The sequence below is a fragment of the Diospyros lotus genome, chromosome 10, assembly GCF_014633365.1.
Source record: "Diospyros lotus cultivar Yz01 chromosome 10, ASM1463336v1, whole genome shotgun sequence".
NCBI classification, from domain to species: domain Eukaryota; kingdom Viridiplantae; phylum Streptophyta; class Magnoliopsida; order Ericales; family Ebenaceae; genus Diospyros; species Diospyros lotus.
The window spans coordinates 11,923,468-11,943,114 of NC_068347.1; the positions used below are offsets into that span (position 1 = coordinate 11,923,468).

General features: G+C 39.2%; 1 protein-coding gene across 3 annotated transcripts in view; it reads left to right on the top strand.

Annotated features, from left to right (window-relative positions):
* Positions 1–19,647, top strand: part of LOC127811590 (alpha,alpha-trehalose-phosphate synthase [UDP-forming] 1-like) — a 94,222-nt gene that overhangs the window by 19,034 nt on the left and 55,541 nt on the right. For all 3 annotated transcript variants that reach the window (XM_052351587.1, XM_052351585.1, XM_052351588.1), the window contains exons 8-9: positions 8,471–8,559; positions 13,682–13,730. In XM_052351587.1, coding sequence (XP_052207547.1) covers positions 8,471–8,559; positions 13,682–13,730 — 138 coding nt within the window. The remainder of the gene's footprint in view (positions 1–8,470; positions 8,560–13,681; positions 13,731–19,647) is intronic.

The window sequence follows — 19,647 nt, forward strand, 5'->3', positions numbered from 1 at the left end:
ATTGGAGGCAATATGTAATGCAGCTTGATTATTGCAAATTAACCTTATCTGTGATATCTCTTCAAACTTGAGCTCTTGAAGCAATTGTTTTACAACAACATATCTAGCCTTTATCCCACTATGTGGGGTCGGCTACATAAATTCTAGACTTCCATGTATAAGTCTTTTGTCATATTTTCATTTAGGCACATACACTCAAACTTTATGTCTCTCCCAAAATCTTCTTGGGTCTGCCTCTACCTCTTTTTTTGACTAATTGTTCCATTTCATCAATTCTCCTCATAGGAGTGTCTCTTGGTTTTCTTCTCACATGACCAAACCATCTTAGTCTAGTCTCTCTCATCTTCTCCTCGATTGGCACTACTCCTATCTTATTACGAATAACCTCATTTCTAATTTTATCTTTTCTTGTATGGCCGCTCATCCATCTTAGCATTCTCATCTCCGCTATGCTCGTCTTTTACTTATGCTGGTATTTGATTGCCCAACATTCTGAGCCATACAACAAAACTAGTCTTATAGCTGTCCTATAGAATTTTCCTTTCAGTTTTAATGGGATTTTATCATCACATAACACCCTTGATGCATTTCTCCATTTTACCCAATCTGCCTTAATTCTATGCGTGGCATCCTCGTGAATTTCCCCCATTTTTTTGAATCACTGATCCCAAATATCGAAAATAGTATTTTCTTTGTATGATTTGATCTTCTAATTTTATTATAACATCCTCCACTCTTTCATTCTTACTAAATTTACATTCCATATATTTTGTTTTCCTTCTACTTAATTTAAATCCCTTAAATTCTAAATTGTTTCTCCATAACTCAAGTTTAGTGTTCACTTCCTCTTTTGTTTCATCCACCAACGCTATGTCATCTGCAAATAGCATATACCATGACACCTCTATTTGAATGTGTTTAGTGAGTTCATCCATTACTAAAGCAAATAAGTATGGACTTATTGCAGAACCTTGATGCAGTCCATTGTAATTTTAAACAGTTCAGTATCCCCTACGCATATTCTGACCCTTATTTCTACATCGTGATACATGTCCTTAAGGGCTTGTATGATTTTGAAGCAATTGTTTTAACCCGATAAATTCACATGTTGCCAAGGCCATAACACGATATTCTACTTCTGCATTCGACCTTGTAACGACATCATACTTTTTATTTTTCCAAGATACCAGGTTTCCTCTAACTAGAACACAGTATCCTAAAGTAGATCGTCTATCAGATGGAGGACTTGCCTAATTAGTGTCAGAATAATTGACTACCTGAGTATGATCTCTGTCCTCATACAATAGTCCTCCACCTGGAGCTCTCTTAATATATCTGAGAATTTGGACAATTGCATCCTAGTGGCTATCACAAAGAGACTGTAAAAATTGACTAAGAAAGAAAGAAATGCCAGGCTAAGTGATACTGAGATAATTTAGTTTTCCAACTAGTATGTAGTATCTCTCAAGATTTGCAAGAGGCTCCCCCTGTCTTGGTAAAAGCTTTACATTAGGGTCCATAGGAGAATCTATAGGTTTACAATCAAATATCTTGGTTTCTTTTAGAATGTCTAATACATACTTTCTCTAAGAGATAACTACAACAGAATTGGACTGAGCAACTTCTATCCCAAGAAAATACATAAGCAACCCCAAGTCTAGTCTAAAAATGATGGAAAATATGTTTTTCTAGCTGAACAATACCATCTTGATCATGACCTGTAATGACAATATTATCCACATAGACAACCAAGCATATCCACCTCCCTTGTGATGTGTGCTTGCAGAAAATCGAATGATCACTCACTATGAATCATACTAAATTCCTAAATAATAGCACTGAAGTGACCAAACTACTGTTTCAAGCCATATAGATTTTGTCCTTAGAGAGAGAGAGAGAGAGAGAGAGAGAACTCGTGTGGGAGAAAATTTCAGTGTATTGAACTAATAGATAGTACACCTGTATATACAAATACTAAAAGGGCCATGGGCCTCGGGCCCTGACAAAAAGCTAACCCTAACTTGTGATTAGGTTCAATTGGAGCATCTGTTGCCTTACAACCTAGCAATGCAATTTTAGTTAAGTGGTCCGCAATATATTTCTAATGAGAAATAAAGATGCCCTCCTTTGAGTGTGATACTTCTATGCCCAAGAAGTATTTCAAACTCATTAATCAAACATTCTATGAGTTTATTCTTGCATTCCTCATCATTTCCAGCGACCACAATATCATCTACATACACTATTAACACTGTCACTCCCCTTGTGGCTGAGTGGTGAATGAATATGGTATGGTCCCCTTGGCTTTGTCTATACCCAGGGTAAGCATCACTTTTGTAAACTGGCTAAACCAGGCCCTTGGGGATTGTTTTAGGCCATATAGAGCCTTTTTCAATCTACACACTACATTCTCCCGAGTGGTTAGGCCATATCAGGGTGGTAAGTCCATGTAAACTTCTTTCTCTAGATCCCTATGCGAAAATGCATTTTTTACATCATATTGCTGCAATGGCCATCCTAGATTAGCAGTCGAGGACAAGATAACCCTAACAGTGTTTAACTTTGCAACTGGTGCAAAGGTATTTAGGTAATCTATCCCATACACTTGAGTGTATCCCTTGGCCACCGGCCTTGCCTTATATCTGTCCAATGTCTTATCAGACTTATATTTCACTGTATAAACCCATTTGTAACCCACAGGGGTGTTTCCCTTTAGGTAATTGAACAAACTCCTATGTTTGATTCTTTTCTAGGGTTTCCATCTCGACTTCCATGGCGTTCTTCCAATTCTCATTCCCTATAGCTTCACGAAAAGTTTTGGGAATGGTATGAAGGCTAGTCAGAAAGGTTTTATGTGGAGATGATAATCTGGAATAGGATAAAAATAGATGTAAAAGGATGCTTGGTACAGGTTCTAATGCCCTTTCTAAGTGCAATAGGCCAAGATCAGGCTTAGAGGTTTCTGTTTCATGCAAGGGTTCAATAGGCTCATCAGTTGGTATAGAATGTTCAACATAAGAATTACCTGGAGAGTTGTCAAGAGAACTATTGGACTTGTCAGTGTTGGCATCGACAAGTTCAAGACTAGAATTGGATGTTGGAACCTGCATAGGGGAAGAAACTAGCCCTTTCTTCCTTGAGTATACCTGTAGTGGGCAAGGAGTACCTGGTAAGGGCTCCTCCAGAATCATGCTTGATGAATCTTTAGGACCAATTGATGGAAGGAAGGATGATAACAGGTCGGGATCAGGTAGATAAGGAATTTGATCCCTTACTGTTAAGATTGGATTTTGACTTTGATGAGAATGGCCAAAGTAAGGCATGTTTTCAGCAAAAGTCACATTAGTTGACACAAGGAATTTTTTAGAAGGGCGGTGGTAGCACCGGTAACCTTTTTGGGTAGAGGAGTATCCAATGAAGATGGATTTAGAGCACGAGAATCTAATTTGCCTCTATTAGGAGTATGGACATGAACAAATGATACACATCCAAAGACTTTAGGCTTCCAACAGCTAGTAACATGAACATCAAGAAAGTGTTTGGTTAAGAGTTGAACGAGACTATGAGATTTGAGAGTTTGAGAAGACAATCTGTTGATAAGAAAAGTGGCTATTAGAGCTACTTCTCCCCAATAATGTTTAGGAACATTATGGTGGAATAGAAGCGTTCTGATAACAACAAGTAGATGGCCATTCTTCCTCTCGGCCACTCCATTTTGTTGAGGAGTATAAGGGTAGAAAGATTCATGGATGATCCTTTTTTGTTGAAAGAAACTTGATAGGGTCTGATTGAAGAAGTCTTTGGTATTATCAGACCTAAGTTTCTTAATTGTCACCCAAAATTGATTTTTGACCATGTTATAGAACGTAGGAAAAATTGTACTCACTTCAGATTTATTTTTCATAGGTATAGCCACATTACCCTAGTGCAGTCATCAACAAACACTATGAACCATTGTGCCCCAAAAATATTAGGGACAATTGAAGGGCCCTAGACATCACTATGAATTAGAGAGAAGGGAAGAGAAGTTCTTTTATTAGATAAATGATAGGTCACTCTTTTATGCTTAGCAAGTTCACATATAGAACAGTGAAAGTGTCTAACATCAAGACCCTTAAATAAAGTTGGAAAGATGACCTTAAGAGTAAAAAATGAAGGATGATTGAGACAATAATGATGTAACCATAGCTGATCTTTGTTGGATTGGGTCAAACATGACATAAGGGGAACCTTCTTTTTTTTCTCCTGCTCGCCTGGTTCCTCAAGATAGTATAGACCAGCCTTAGCTTTAGCAAGCCCAATCATCCTCTTTGTGTCTTGTTCTTGAACCCCACAGAGAGTAGAATAGAAATTAACACTACGATTGGTATGTAGGATAAGCTTTTGGATAGAGATGAGGTTAGTGAATAATTTAGGAAGATGAAGGACAGTTTTAAGGGTGAGATGTTCATTAAGGATAACATCCCCGTTGTAATACCCGGAAGTTCTGTAAAACATACATTTGAGGAAGTAGAACATTTTAAAGGATCATGGAAGTTCAGGGGCAAAAGCGTAATTTCTTGAAAAGTTTGGGAGAAAATGTAATTTACCAAAAGTTTTGGAAACTCTTCAAGGGCCAATGAATGATGCAAGAAGCCTCTTCCAAAGGACATTTGGTGGTTGAAATATGGGAATTCAAGGATGGCTAAGATAAAGATACAGGGGTCAAAGTGCAAAGGTATAAAGTTTTGGGCCAAAGTGTAATTTTTGAAAAACTTGAAACGAACTCGTCGGAGAAATGAACTGGCCAAGCTTTCTGTTCGGAGGCATGATGAGGCTCTATAATCAAGGTAACAGGTGGCATATCAAGTGGTGAAAGGGGATTGGCTGGGAAACTTTATAAATTGGCTAAGGATGGAAGCCTGAAGCAAGCCAGTGGGATTTGAGCCAAAATTAGGTTAGTTTGAGGGGAGAAATAAGTTCTTGAGGAAGAGGGGAAGATTTTGTAAGGAAAACGAGTGAATTTGGTGAAGAGATGAGGGAGAAATGAAGTTTCGTCGGATTTTTCGAACTTCGCCAGAATCTGGGTTGACGTTGCCGGAAAACGGCCAGGAATGGGTGGTTTAGGGCCATAATTGGGTAAAGGGGAAAGAGATGAAGGTGTAGGAACAAATGGGGAGTGAAATAGAGTTGAAATGAGGGAGAAACAACAAAAAAACAAAAGGCCTACCGAGTTCGCATCACTGTTGCCAGAGAAGATGACCGGTGCGTGTGGAACAAGCGCCAGACCAGGCTGCGCCTAAAGGCGCTTGAGGCAGCTTTTGGAGGCACGTGCGGGCATGTGGTAAGTCCAAAAATTCATAAAAAAAATACCAAAAATTAGGGAAAAATAAAATAAAAGGGTTTATGGAAAAAATAGGGTACTTGCTTTACATAAATTCTCGTTTATTGCAGAAAAACAAGCCCCGATAAGCGTGAACAGTATTGTGAGAAGTTAGAGGTAGAACTCCAACCTAAAAAGCTAGCTTAACAGGTGGAGGGATCATTTTCCTTATATATAGCCTGGGTCTCCCTTGTAGAGGCGATATGAGATTTTCAACACTCCTCCCCACGCCGAAGCTTCTCCAGTAACTGATACATGCCCAAGTGATCGGATAGGGTACTGGTCCATGACCACGATAGCCAAGGGTTAGTTCTGATACCATGTGAGAAAACAATTATGAGAGAAAAACCTAGGGTTTTTAGGCCGCTGGAAAAAAATACACAGTGGTGACTTGGGTTTTTTTTACCGGTGGCTCTAATACCATGTGAGAAGTTAGAGGTAGAACTCCAACCTAAAAAGCTAGCTTAACAGGTGGAGGGATCCTCTTCCTTATATATAGCCTAGGTCTCCCTTGTAGAGGCGATGTGAGATTTTCAACAAGTACCATTCAGGTAAAACAAGAAGGTGATTGGTTCTTGCATATAAGTTGCTTCATCCCAGCCATTTATAATTTTATTTTGTGTGGTTTGTGGCTTACATATCATGTGTTTTCTTGATAGAACATGTTATTTCCATTTATCATGCTTCACGGCGCTTGTGGCTTGTTGAAGTAGGTCATCATGTGTGATCGGGGAGCGATCACATGCCTATATGGTGGGGCTGAGGAATTTGGACATGATGACCAGTGGGGATGATTGTAACATCTTGGCATGGCTACCACAGGGGGAGATTTTATTCTACATATTATATTTGCACGCACGAAATTTTATTCTAAACCCTCACTAAGATGTTTCATATCTTACATCGACATATTCAAACGTGCTAAGTACCCCAAAGACAAGTAAAGGAAAAGGCAAAGAGGTGGTTGAAGTTTAGTTGGATTTCTCTAATATTTGTTGTGTATATACCTCAGACCTTGTATATATATATCTTAAGCGTTGTTCTACCGATGTGGCATAAGCAAGAGCTACCATAAAGCTTGGGTCTATCTTTATTTTTGAGCTTTGTGTGTCATACATGTACCTGTACTAAAATATTTAGTGGAAATCCTAACTATTTAGCTTTTCATGTTCGATCCTTTACATCCGCTAATAAGGATTTCCATAATGCTCACGTGTAATATTAGTATGTATTAGCCACATTATAATATTTAGAAACGGGGCGTTACACCCATGGCCAGCAACAGTGGTTAAAGAACCATCTGCCATAGCAATTTTTTTGGAGCTTGAACAAGGACTATAGGTTATAAAAAGATGTGTGGAAGGGGTCATGTGATCCTAGGTTATAAATCTAGGATCCATGAGTTAGGTTGGGTTATTCCCGAAGCATGTAGGCTAAGAGAACGAGCAGAAATATTTGTCAGTGTGAGAGAATAGGTACCTTTATCAACTTTCTTGTCAAGGGATTCCAGAAAGCTCCTTAGTCTCTCCATTTCAAACTTGTTAAGATCTAAGCCATCTCCCTGCTCTGACCCCTTTTGTTCAACTTGCTGGTGGCTGCTAGCCATATAGACCTGACTTTGTCTCCTTAGCTGTCCTCCTTTGGATGGTTTTCCATGTAGCTTCTAGTACTTCTCTATGGTGTGCCTAGGTTTTTTACGATAGGTACACCATAGGGAGTCTCTATCTCTATCCCCAACCTTCTTCTCCTTTCTAGGTCCTTTGTTGGGAGCCTTTAGAGACACTAGCTCAAAACTCTCTATTGGAGAATTGTCCAGCATTACTCCCCTTCTTCCTTATTCAGAACGAACTACAAAAATCACTTCATTTAGAGAGGGTAAATCCTCCTTGTTGAGGATTTGAACTCTTACCGCATCAAACTCCATGCTGAGTTTGGCTAGGAAGTCGTATGTCTTCTCCTTCTCCACAAATATCTTCTGTAATGCAGCATCTTCACTACACTTCATCTTCAGGCATTGGTAATGATCCAATTCTTGCCATAAGGTCTGCAATACATTTGCATACTCTATGATGGATCTTGCCCCTTGCTTGGTGGCTGCAATTTTGGTCCTTATCTCATAAATTTGTGCAGCATTGTGAACCTTGGAGTAGGTGAGCCTTATTGCCTCCTAAATGTCCTTTGCTGTCGTGAGGAACATCATAGTGTCACTGATCTCCAAAACCATGGAGTTCCACAGCCAAGACATCACTAGGGAGTCCTCCTCATCCCATGCTGCAAATTTGGGATCTCCCTTCTTAGGACCAGTTCCCAAAAGGTGACTTAACTTTCCTTTTTCTCTTTAGAAAAGTGCAAATCAGTTGAGACCACTTCAAGTAGTTCTTACCATTCAATCGGTAAGCCACTTGAATATTCTGCAATTCTCTACCCGAGCCTACACTATTGGTTCCAACAAATGGAATTTCTATTGCACTGCTGGAATCAACCAAATCTGGCCTAGGATTAAGGTTAGGAGTAGTAGACATAATATCGAATGAAGAAGATTGATGAAGGCCTTAACAATCCCAAAGAACGGTGACTATTCTATGGCTCTGATACTATGTCAAAGAAGACGTGGAAAAGAATGTTTTCAATCTTATTCTCCTTTGATGGGTAGATCAAATTATATACAAAACTTCCTCACTAAATTAGGAAGTTTCTAAGAAACTAAATAAGAGAGTTTCCAAATTTGGTTTTGGAAACTCGTACAACTTTAGGATACAACAACTAATGGAAGGATACCGCTAATAATAGAAAGATACAATAATCCAAATCTAGAATATACATTCCCTATTTTAGGAAACAAATAATAATCAGTGCCAATCAATGCTGATCTGAACTTATTCGAGAATAAGGACAAGATCAGTCTTCCCAATCGTTGACATTAGCATTTATATTTTTTTTGAAAGAAAGATAATGCCATTAAATATATACAATCCCATCTCATCTCAGTTTTACATGTTAATATAATTGGTTGGAAGATAATCTCTACAAATCTTTCACCGCCTCATTACATCATCTCTCACTGTCTGCATCTCTTAATTGAATTTGTTGTGCTTTTGTATATTACAGATCAAAGACTTACAAGCCAGGTTCATGAAATTGTTGGACGGATCAATGGAAAATTTGGGACGTTAACTGCTGTACCAATACATCACCTGGTGAACTTTCAACTTTATCATCCTTTACTGCATCTACTAGATCCTTGATATATGTTTGATTCATATATGCTTAATGGGTAATCTTGTATATTGTGTGTTTTACATGGTAGATTTTTTTCTTTATATATATTCATCAACGTATAGTAGCCCTTTTCAAAGGCTTATGCATCTGACCAAAATTAATTTGGGCAGCCAAAATCACAGTTGGAACTAGTGCCTTAACCTAAATTGTTTGGTGTTTTAAGCCTCTGAAGAAGAGATTTATATTATTTTAATCATAATAAATAAGACATGTTACCTTGTGATAAAAAGATTAATCAAATTGCTCTCATATAGGTTGTACCACATTTTGACACCAGCACTCTTCTATAAATATGTTAAACATGCTCGACTGGACTTCATATGGATTTCAATACCTCTAATGTAATAAATATGCTGACATTCTATTCATTTCTTATTCCATGTATTATGAATTACTAACAATATTGAAACACTATTTCAGATTCATTTGTAATTACAACTACAAATAAGATATCATGCCTTTATCTCACTATCTGGGGTTAGCTAGATAAATTCTAGTTTGCTAGTCATTTCTATCCATGACCTTATTCTTCTAAGGCCTTTATTACTCATATCAGACCTGAATGTCTCATACCAAGATTTTCTTAGTCTTCTAATAGGAACCCCGATAGAAATCCAAACAATCAAATACCAATAACTATCAATACTTTTCAGCAAGAAAACAAGAACAAACCAGGGCATTCGAGAGGCCCTTACTCTCCCAATTCTTCTATCAAAAACTAGCTACCCTCTCCCTCTTCTTCTTAGCTCTTTATACCGCTCCTCTGCCCCTCTCTAACCAAATTCCCTTACACATGCAAATTATTCCCTCAGCCTATGGATTACAAAACTACCCCCCATACGCACATGCTGGTTGTAACAACCTGCATGTGCTAATTCCCTATTCTCCCCTTCATGCTTGCTGGTCTTTGGTAGGTCCGATACATCGGTCGCCTATCATTACTCCCCTCCCGCAGACAAGGTGAAAAGTAGGAAATTGTTGCTGAATCGTAGGGCTCCTAGGTGGTCCAGGACCCACTTGGGCTTGGAGTATGTGAATCTTGTCTTCAATTCGCTGGGCGGTCTCCATGATTTGTGATAGACCCGATGGCCGTAACACCCTAACTTCTGTCCTGATTTTTGGCTTCAACTGGTTAACAAATGTGCCCTCCAGTATGGCTACTGAAACTTCTCCCACCCGGGCCGCCACTTCCCGATCAACCTTAATGTCTGCTGGCAGAAGAACTATAACTGGCCTGCCATCTCGGTCTATGCTGAACTTCGTTCTTCTTAACATAATTGGCCTCAAAATTGACTGCACCAACTTAAGTCCTCTCTCATCACCCTCCTCGAAAGGCCTTTGGACAAGTTTATTCCACCATGCCCATTTCCCCCATGGTTCCACTCTCAAAAAACGAAGGAGACTGTAAATGTCCTCCAGATTGTTCTCATCAAAAGTGGTAGGAGATGGTTAGACCCTTGATGGCGCCCCAATCATCGGTACGATGCCCTCCTTGGACGTTACTAGATCCGTTGTCCTTGACTTCAGATTCCTGATCTTTTTCCTCAGCTGCTTCAATGCCTTGGCCGCTTCCAGCCTTGTCTTGAACTGGACGAAGCTGTAGCCCTTGGTCTTGCCCATGACCCGGTCGAAGATGACGTTGCAGTCCTCAGTCTCGACGCATGATTCGAAGGCAGAGACTAAGGTTTCTTGCGTCGTGTCCCACGCGAGGCCGTAGACGACGAACTTGTGACGAGATATGTCGCGATCCGCGGCATCGTGGAGGCGAGTGAAGAGGAAAGCGTCGGGCACGGCGGCGCCGACAAGGAAGTTAATCCACTGGTACTTGGTGTAGGGCTCCAGAAGTTTCTGGATCTTCTTGGGCTTGGTCTCACCGGAGGAGGAATCACCGTCGGTGTCCGAATCGGACTGAATTGGCATCGTGGTGTCTTTGGTTGGGACTGGAGCTTGGTATTTCTAAAGCTTCTTCTTCTTCCTGCGTTTCTTCTTGATGCTTTTGCTGTCACCTTGTGGTTGTCTAGTCACCGGCTTTTTCTTCTTCGCCTTCCCCTTCTTCGCCATTGCTTGAGCAGAGATGCGATGGTGGTGCCCTATGGCTTCGTCTTTCAGGTTTGCTTTCTTACTCACACTCTTCGTCTCCTTCACTCCCACTGGGCCTATGGAAGTGCAGCACCCTCCAAACACAGTGTTGCTGTGTTCGTCTTCTCACTAGCCAACATCGCAACTCCCAACTCCTCACCCATCGCCTTAGTGAAGGCCGGAGGCCAGTGTGATGAGGCGGGGCTGGGCATCACCCATTTTTGTGCCATCATCGGAGGTGGCAAGATCACTACTCGCTGGTGATTCGAAATTGGGGACGAAGGGGCTTGACCTTTGTTTGGGCCGGGTCCAAAAGTGCTTCCACGAATCACCAGATTCATCTCCTCAATTGGTTGGGCTAGGTCCATCATCTGCTCCAGCCCAATCAGCCTCGACACCTTCATCTCGGCTCGGATGACAGGCTTTATTCCGTTGATAAAGTGGCCCTCCAGCAACGCCTTTGCCATGCCTGTGAGCGGTGAGGTCAGAGTCTCGAAGCCAAGGTGGTAGTCCTTGACAGACCCCCACTGTCGAAGCGCAAGGAACCTCTCTTCCATCGTGCCTTCCTGTGCAGTCCTGAACCTATCCCTTAACATCGCCTTGGGCTCCTTCCAGCTCCTCACCCGTCGTCATCTTTACTCCCACTGGAACCACGACAGAGCCGCTCCTTCAAAGCATGAGGCCGCCGACTCCAACTTCTCCGCATCGGACAGCTGGTTCACCAGGAAGTAGCGCTTAACCCTAAAGACCCAGCCATCTGGATCATCTCCCTCGAAGATGGGTATTTCCAGGCGTCTTCCGACACCATCGACCCAGCCGCCCCCTTCGCCACTTCTCCCTCCAGCTACCAGCGTTCCCTCCCTTGACACGGGCGAACCCACAGGTTGGTCTTCCTCATCACGCTCCCCCTTTCTCTCTCTCTCTTGCTCCCCCCGTCTCTCCTCGTTCTTCCTCTTGCTGCTCGCCCGCTCCTATTCTTCCCATCTCGCTCGCATTCTCGCGAACAGCTCTAGCAGGTTTGCTAGGTGTCTCTCCATCTTTTGAAACTCACTCCTCATGGCATCTCCCAGGGGAATGCCTTCCACCCTCATCTCCAAATCACCGACTGGATTAGTCAACTTCACCATTAGGATCGAAACGCTTTGATACCAAATTAATAGGAACCCCGATAGAAATCCAAACAATCAAATACCAATAACTATCAGTACTTTTCAGCAAGAAAACAAGAACAAACCAGGGCATTCGAGAGGCCCTTACTCTCTCAATTCTTCTATCAAAAACTAGCTACCCTTTCCCTCTTCTTCTCAGCTCTTTATACCACTCCTCTGCCCCTCTCTAACCAAATTCCCTTACACATGCAGATTATTCCCTCAGTCTGTGGATTACAAAACTACCCCCCATACGCACATGCTGGTTGTAACAACTTGCATGTGCTAATTCCCTATTCTCCCCTTCATGCTTGCTGGTCTTTGGTAGGTCCGGTACACCGGTGGCCTATCATCTTCCTCTACCTCTTTAGGTAAAATACCTATTCCATTCCATCCACTCTTTTCATAGGACCCTTTGTTGGTCTTCTTCTCACCTGACCAAATTGTCTTAGTCGTGTCTCGTGCGTCTTATTTTTAGGAGCCACTTTAAACCATATTACGAATAACTTTATTTGTACTTTCATCTTTTTTTTTTGGTATGGTTGCACGTCAACCTTTGACACTCATAGTTTGATTTATTTCCCAACATTCTGTGCCATAAAATAATGCTAGTCTTCCAACTGTCTTACAAAATGTTTCTTCTAACCTTAAAAGGAATCTTACTATTACATAAAATGCTGTACTTTTTCATTTTAACCAACCTGTCTCAACTCTATGGATAACATTCCCATTAATCTCCCCATCTTTTTAGATGATTGAACCAAGATATTTTAACTGATCTTTTCTTGGTATGACTTAATGTCCAGCTTTTCAATAACATTATCCACACATTTTTTCTAAACTTGCTTCTTAACTTAAAACTTCTAGATTCTGAAGTGTTACTCCATATCTTGAGCTTAGGATTCATGTCTTCTTTTATCTCATCTATCGACACAATGCCATCAAAAGATAACATACACTAACACACCTCTGCCTGGATAAGTTTAATGAGTCAAATAGGTAAAGGCTTAAAGTAGATCCTTGATGTAATCCAATTGTAATTGAATAAGCTTCAGTATCACCTCTACATGTTTTGATACATGTTTCTACCCCATAATACATGGACTTTAATAACTTGTATATAAGTAATGCATACTCCTTTTTTCTTTAAAACCCTCCATAAGACTTCTCTAGGAACTTTATTTAAATGCTTCTCTGAAACATTACAGCAGGATCTGCAACCTTTTGCTAATTCTCCAACTGAAGTAGTTAGGGACTCTTAACTTTACAAAGAATTATACCTGTTTGCTAACTTCTCTAACTTTGAACTATATTCCAGCCTCTTTAACTACCCTCAAGAGAATTCCTGCACACCAGCAGCTAGCCTTGATCTGGTGTGCCCTGCTATTCTGAACACCTCTCTAGAACCCTCCTAGTTCTGGTTGATCTCCTCTCTGAATCAGTTTTCTTCTTCCACTTTTGAGCTTGGAATAAATTCTCTTCTCTTAAAGGCCCTTGGGCATTAACTAGTTGTGTATTAGTTTCTGGCAGTTAATATCTACTTTTGGGTGGTACATACACTGTTCATCAGCCAATGATTACTTGAGTCATTAAAAACCGGAATTGAGATCAGGACTTGGTCTTGATACACTGCTTCTACTAATGGATATTATTAATTGTTCTTGGCTTCAAAATCAAGTACAATATAGGGGATTGACTATGTTATTGACTCACATTTTCAGCTTTATTCAATTATTTTATATCAGAAGACTCGGAACTCTTATATTGAATGGATCACATGGACTTTCTAAAGAAAATTTTTCTGTATCGACAGGATCGTTCACTGGACTTCCAAGCGTTATGTGCCCTTTATGCTGTTACTGGTACTTGCTCTTATGATTTAACATTTTGATTTAATGGAATAGATATCCTGTGATTTGATGTTTAAAATGAGTCATTTTCAGGTTAAATATTGAGACATGCAATAATTGTTTCACTATTGAGATAACAATTCAGTAAAATTTGTTAGCTGCAAGCTATGACTTTTACCTAATCTGTGAATTACTTCTGGATCTTTGTTTCTACATTATTTTAATGCATTATCACAATTTTGCAACTTCCGCAATAAATTTCCTAAGTATCTGCCTCTTGTTTTAACCATGCAGTATTGTTTGTTTCATCTTTCTTCAACTCATAAGTTCAACCAGAAGAACAAACAATCACAAGCCTTATCTCATAAGATCGTTATATCCTTGTTACTACAAATATGATAAGAATTTAACAAGAGGGGGTGAATTAGGAAATTGGAAATTGTTGGAGAAGATAAAGGAAAAGAAAAAAATTGATTCAAAGCTGTGAACAAGTAGATAAGGAGATGAGGTAGTTATGAGAAAAGATTGGAGAAGTTCAAACTAAGAGGATAAAGGAAAGAAAGGATAAAGTAGTGTTTTAAGAACAGATGAGGGAATCCAAGTTCAAATGTATTCTAATCTGTAATATATTGTTTAAATTTGTTGTAATCTATTAATGTAATTTAGGAGAGTTTTTAGGATATTTTGTGTATATATAGTTCACCCTACGGATTAATGAAGTGTGAGGAAGAGCATTTTATTTCTCCCATTTGTTTCTCATGGTATCAGATCCATGTTCTTATGGCAGACGCTTCCTTCTCACCAACGATTGCAGAGTCCCTTAAGTCCATGACATGGCTGAAACTTAATCAGCCAGTGAGACGTCTACTATCGTCCCTCTTCCAACAAGAAATACGCAAGTTCTAGTGTTCCGATGGCTCTTGACAGTCACTCCCTCCAGATTACTTAGCATAAATTGAATGGACCCAACTTTAGAGAATGGTCCCAATCAATTATGCTGGTAGTTCGGGGAAAAGTTGATTATTCGACAAGAGCATTTCCCAAGCCTAATATAGAATTAGCAACCTATGGCGTTTGGGAGGCGAAGAATTCCATTGTCATGGTTTGGTTGGTCAATTCCATAGAGTCAAAAATTGGAAGAACCTACTTGTTCTATAAGACAGTCAAGGAAATTTGGAAAGTTGCATAAGAAATATACTCAAACATGGAGAATACTGCTCAATGTTTTTAGATTCGATCTACTATTCAAATGACAAGGCAAGGTACTAATTCTGTTACTAAATATTACAACACTCTTAACATAATTGTGGCAGGAGATGGACCTATTTTATGAAATCAGTTGGGAGTGTTCTAAAGATGGAAGAAAGTATGACAAGATGATAGAAAAGGAGAGAGTGTTTGACTTTCTACACGGCCTCAATTCTGATCTAGATAAACTTAGAGGCAGATTACTTGAAACAAAGCCTTTCCCATCTATAAAGGAAGCTTTTATAGGGGTTAGATAAAAAGAAAGTAGGAAGAAGGTGGTGCTAACTTTATCAGGGTCTTCCAATAATGATGTATACACACAAACCTCAGCCTTGGTTACTTCACGGATGAAAACACCTAACACAGATAGAGGAGAGTCCCAGAAGGATAAAGAATGGTGTGACCACTACAATAAGTCATACCATACAAGGGAGAGTTGCTAGAAGATCTATGGAAAATCAGCAAATTGGAAGCCAAAGAATTAGAGGAAGGGGGATCAATCTGCCTATGTGGTAGAGGCTGAAGCTAGAAAACCAACTAATCTAACTTTATCAACAGATCAGTTGGAAGTATTACAACAGTTGTTGAGCCAAACCAAGGTGATTAATTCTGAGGCCACTCTTGTAGTATCTCTTGCCAAACAAGATATCTAGATAACTCCTTAATCTCTCATAAATTTCCTATAGACTGTTGGATAATAAATACAGGTGCTTCGAATCACATGATCAGTTCACTTAAGGTGTTGTCAGCTTATGAACCCTGTGATCAAGGTATAACCATTTCCATGGTTGATGGTACAACATCTATGGCACATAGGAAAGGAACAACTTCTATGACAGGCTTAATTCTAAAATCAGTATTATATGTGCTTGATTTATAATGTAACCTGTTATTAGTAAGAAAACTAATTAGAGACAGAAGTTGTTTGGTCACATGGTTTCCATCTTATTGTGAATTTCAGGACTTATCTTCGAGAAAGATGATTGGCAGTGCTGAGGAGAGATGAGGTCTCTATTATATCTCAGGGCTTGGTCACTCCTTGGATCTAGGTCACACATTCGATCTTCCTTGTCTACCATTTCAGATTCTGAAGTCATGTTATGGCATCAACATTTAGGGCATCGTAGCTTTAATTATCTTAAATTTTTGTATCCTTCTTTGTTCATTAATAAAAGAAGGCATTCTTTTCATTGTGAATAATACATCCTTGCTAAACAAACCAAAAGTTTACATCCAACTCATATCTATAAGCCTTCAAAACCATTTTATCTGGTCCATAATGACATTTGGGGACTAGCAAGGACTCCCAACTTAACTAACACTTCTTGGTTCAACGCGTTCATAGATGACCATACAAGAGTTAGATGAGTTTTCTTAATGAAAGACAAATCTAAAGCCTCCTATATTGTCTTTAAAAGGTTTCATCAAATGGTAAAAAGATGTTTTTCAGTCCTCCATCCATGTTTTACAATCAGACAATAGCCGAGAATATTTTTCCAATGACTTCAATCATAACTAAGCATGGTATCATTCACCAAAACTTATGCCCTCACAATTCTCAATAAAATGGGGTGGTAGAAAGAAAAAACCGTTATCTTCTTGAGACTACTAGGGCTATCATGTTCACTAATTCAGTGCCTAATTCTTATTGGGGAGAAGCAATTCTCACTACCTCATATCTCATTAATCAGCTTCTCTTCAAGGTCCTTGCATTCAAGACTCCCTTAAGTGTTTTTCTTGACTTCTATCCTCATCATACCTAAGTCTTGAATTCCCTTTCCCCGAAAGTCATTGGATACACTGTCTTTATGCACAAGTACCAACCTTCTCAATCCAAACTTGAACCTAAAGCTCTCAAATGCATATTTGTTGGTTATTCTCCTACTTAGCAAGGATATAAGTGTTATATCCCTTCTACCTGATGCTTCATTGTATCTTGTGATGTCTCTTTTCTCAAGCATCGAGCATTTTTTCCCAATATTGCTCCGGAGGAGGGCACACCTAGTATAGAGCAATATTGGGACTCCACAATATCTCTTCCTACTTGTTCACCTCCTACCTCTCCTTTTACTTCCCTACCTTTTACTGTCTCTGCTGCTGAACCTGTTCCTGAACCACCTTAGCCAATTCCTGAACCAATCCCTGTTTCTACCCAAAGCTTGGTGCCTTATCAAGGGGGAGATCAGAATAACCAAATCCAAAATGATCAAGCTTTTGACAAACCACCATTGGTTTGTTCCAGAAGGCCTTGTGATCCTCAATCAGGCCCATTGTCTAATCCAGAGATAAGTCCAGATGCTGATACTATGGAAGATACTAGTGTTGTGGGAAGGTTGGGATCTAAAGGATTTGATGATCTAGATATCCCAATAGCACTAAGGAAAGGGGTGAGATCATGTACCAAACACCCTATTTCCAATTACTTAGGGTATTCACACCTATCTTCTCAATTTTAGGCTTTTACTGTTAGCATTGATGATAATGTGATCCCTAGAGATATATATCATGCATTACAAGATGAAAAATGGAAGGCAACAGTTATGGAAGTGATGCAAGTTTTAGAAACCAATGGCACTTAGGATATTGTGAGGCTACCAGATGGCAAAAAAAATTGTGGGCAACAAGTGGGTATTCATCGTGAAGCACAAGTCAAATGAGAGCATTGACAGGTACAAGGCAAGACTAGTATCCCAGGGGTTCACACAAACTCAATGACTTGATTATGAGGAGACTTTTTCTCCGATAGCTAAGCTAAATTCTATCCAAGTGCTACTTTTATTAGTTGTCAATTTGGATTGGAAATTACATCAGTTGAATATCAAGAATGCTTTCTTAAATGGTGAACTAGAAGAAGAGATTTATATGAGGATACCACCTGGTTTTGAAACAGAAGGTACAAGGGGAAAGGTATGTAAACTAAAGAAGTCACTATATGGTCTTAATCAGTCTCCTAAGGCATGGTTCAAAAGGTTTAGTGATACTCTAAACAAACTTGGATACAAGCAAAGGCAGACAGACCATACTCTATTCATAAAACTTGAAGTAGATAGAAGAACAATTCTCATTGGGTATGTGGATGATATTATCATCACAGGGGATAACAAACAAGAAGTTGAGAATCTAAGGAAGCAACTAAATAATGTATTTGAAGTAAAAGACTTAGGTGACTTGAGATACTTACTTGGAATGGAAGTGGCTAGAAGCAAAGAAGGTATTTTCATATCCTAAAGGAAGTACATCTTAGATTTGCTAAAGGAAACAAGCAAACTTGGGTGTAAACCTACCAGTACTCTAGAACCCAATTGGAAGAATAAAGAAGACAACAGAGGTGAATGCCAAGTGGATGAGGGAAGATACCAGCCCCTAGTGGGAAAACTAATCTACTTATCTCTCACTCATCTTGACATTGCATATGCTGTAAATATAGTTAGTCAATTCATGCACTTGCCTACAAAAAGACATCTTGAGGCAACACACCACATCCTTAGGTATCTCAAGGGAACACCCGGGAAGGGATTGTTATTTAGGAAGAACCAAGACAGGGGCATTAATGGATATGTAGATGTAGATTGGGTTGGATCCATTGAGGATAACAGGTTTACATTTGGATATTGTACTAAACTTTGGGGTAACTTGGTCGCATGGAGAAGCAAGAAGCAAGAAGCAATTGGTAGTAGCTTGTAGCAGTGTAGAAGCAGAGTATAGAGCCATTGCTCAAGGCATATGTGAGATTATTTGGTTAGAGAAATTGAGGAAGGATTTGAACTTACCTATATCATCTCCAAAACGGCTCTATAGTGATAGTAAGTCGGCAATAAATATGGTAAATAATCTGGTGCAACATGACTGAATGAAACATGTGAAAATTGACAGACATTTTATCAAACAAGAGATAGAGAGTGGAGATATAAACCTTTCTTATGTTCTTACTGAGTTTCAAGAGGCAGACATCCTGACTAAGGCAATGTAAAAACAAGGATTTGAATCAATTAAAAGCAAGTTGGGAATGATGGATATCTATTCACCAACTTAAGGGGGAGTGTTGGAGAAGATAAAGAGAAAGAAAAAATTGATTCAAAGCTGTGAACGAGTAGATAAGGAGATGAGGTTGTTATGAGAAAAGATTGGAGAAGTTCATATGAAGAGGATAAAGGAAAGAAAGGATAAAGTAGTATTTCAAGAACAGATGAGGGAATCCAAGTTCAAATGTATTCTAATCTATAGTATATTGTTTAAATTTGTTGTAATCTGTTCCTATAATTTAGGAAAGTTTTTAGGATATTTTGTGTATTATGTTCACCTTACGGATCAATGAAGTGTGAGGAAGAACATTTTATTTCTCCCATTTATTTCTCAAAAACTATAAGCACTATCAAAATTTATAGCAATCTTAGTTATTAAAAACAAAAATGTGAACTATTTGAAGATATTCCTTGAACTATTTTGATTGATATTCCTTGAACTATTTTGATTGATATCCAAGATAAAACTTATTTAAAGATGCTTTGATAAGGAGACTTGAATCTTTCTTTAGAAATACTTCCATCCAGAAGCTTGTTTAACAATCGTTGAGAAAACTTGGAAAATTCTTGTGTCTTTGACTATTTTAGATGAGTGAGTTAAAAGCAAGTGATGCAGACCCATAAACAAAAACTTAATCAATAAACTCAAATTAATTCAA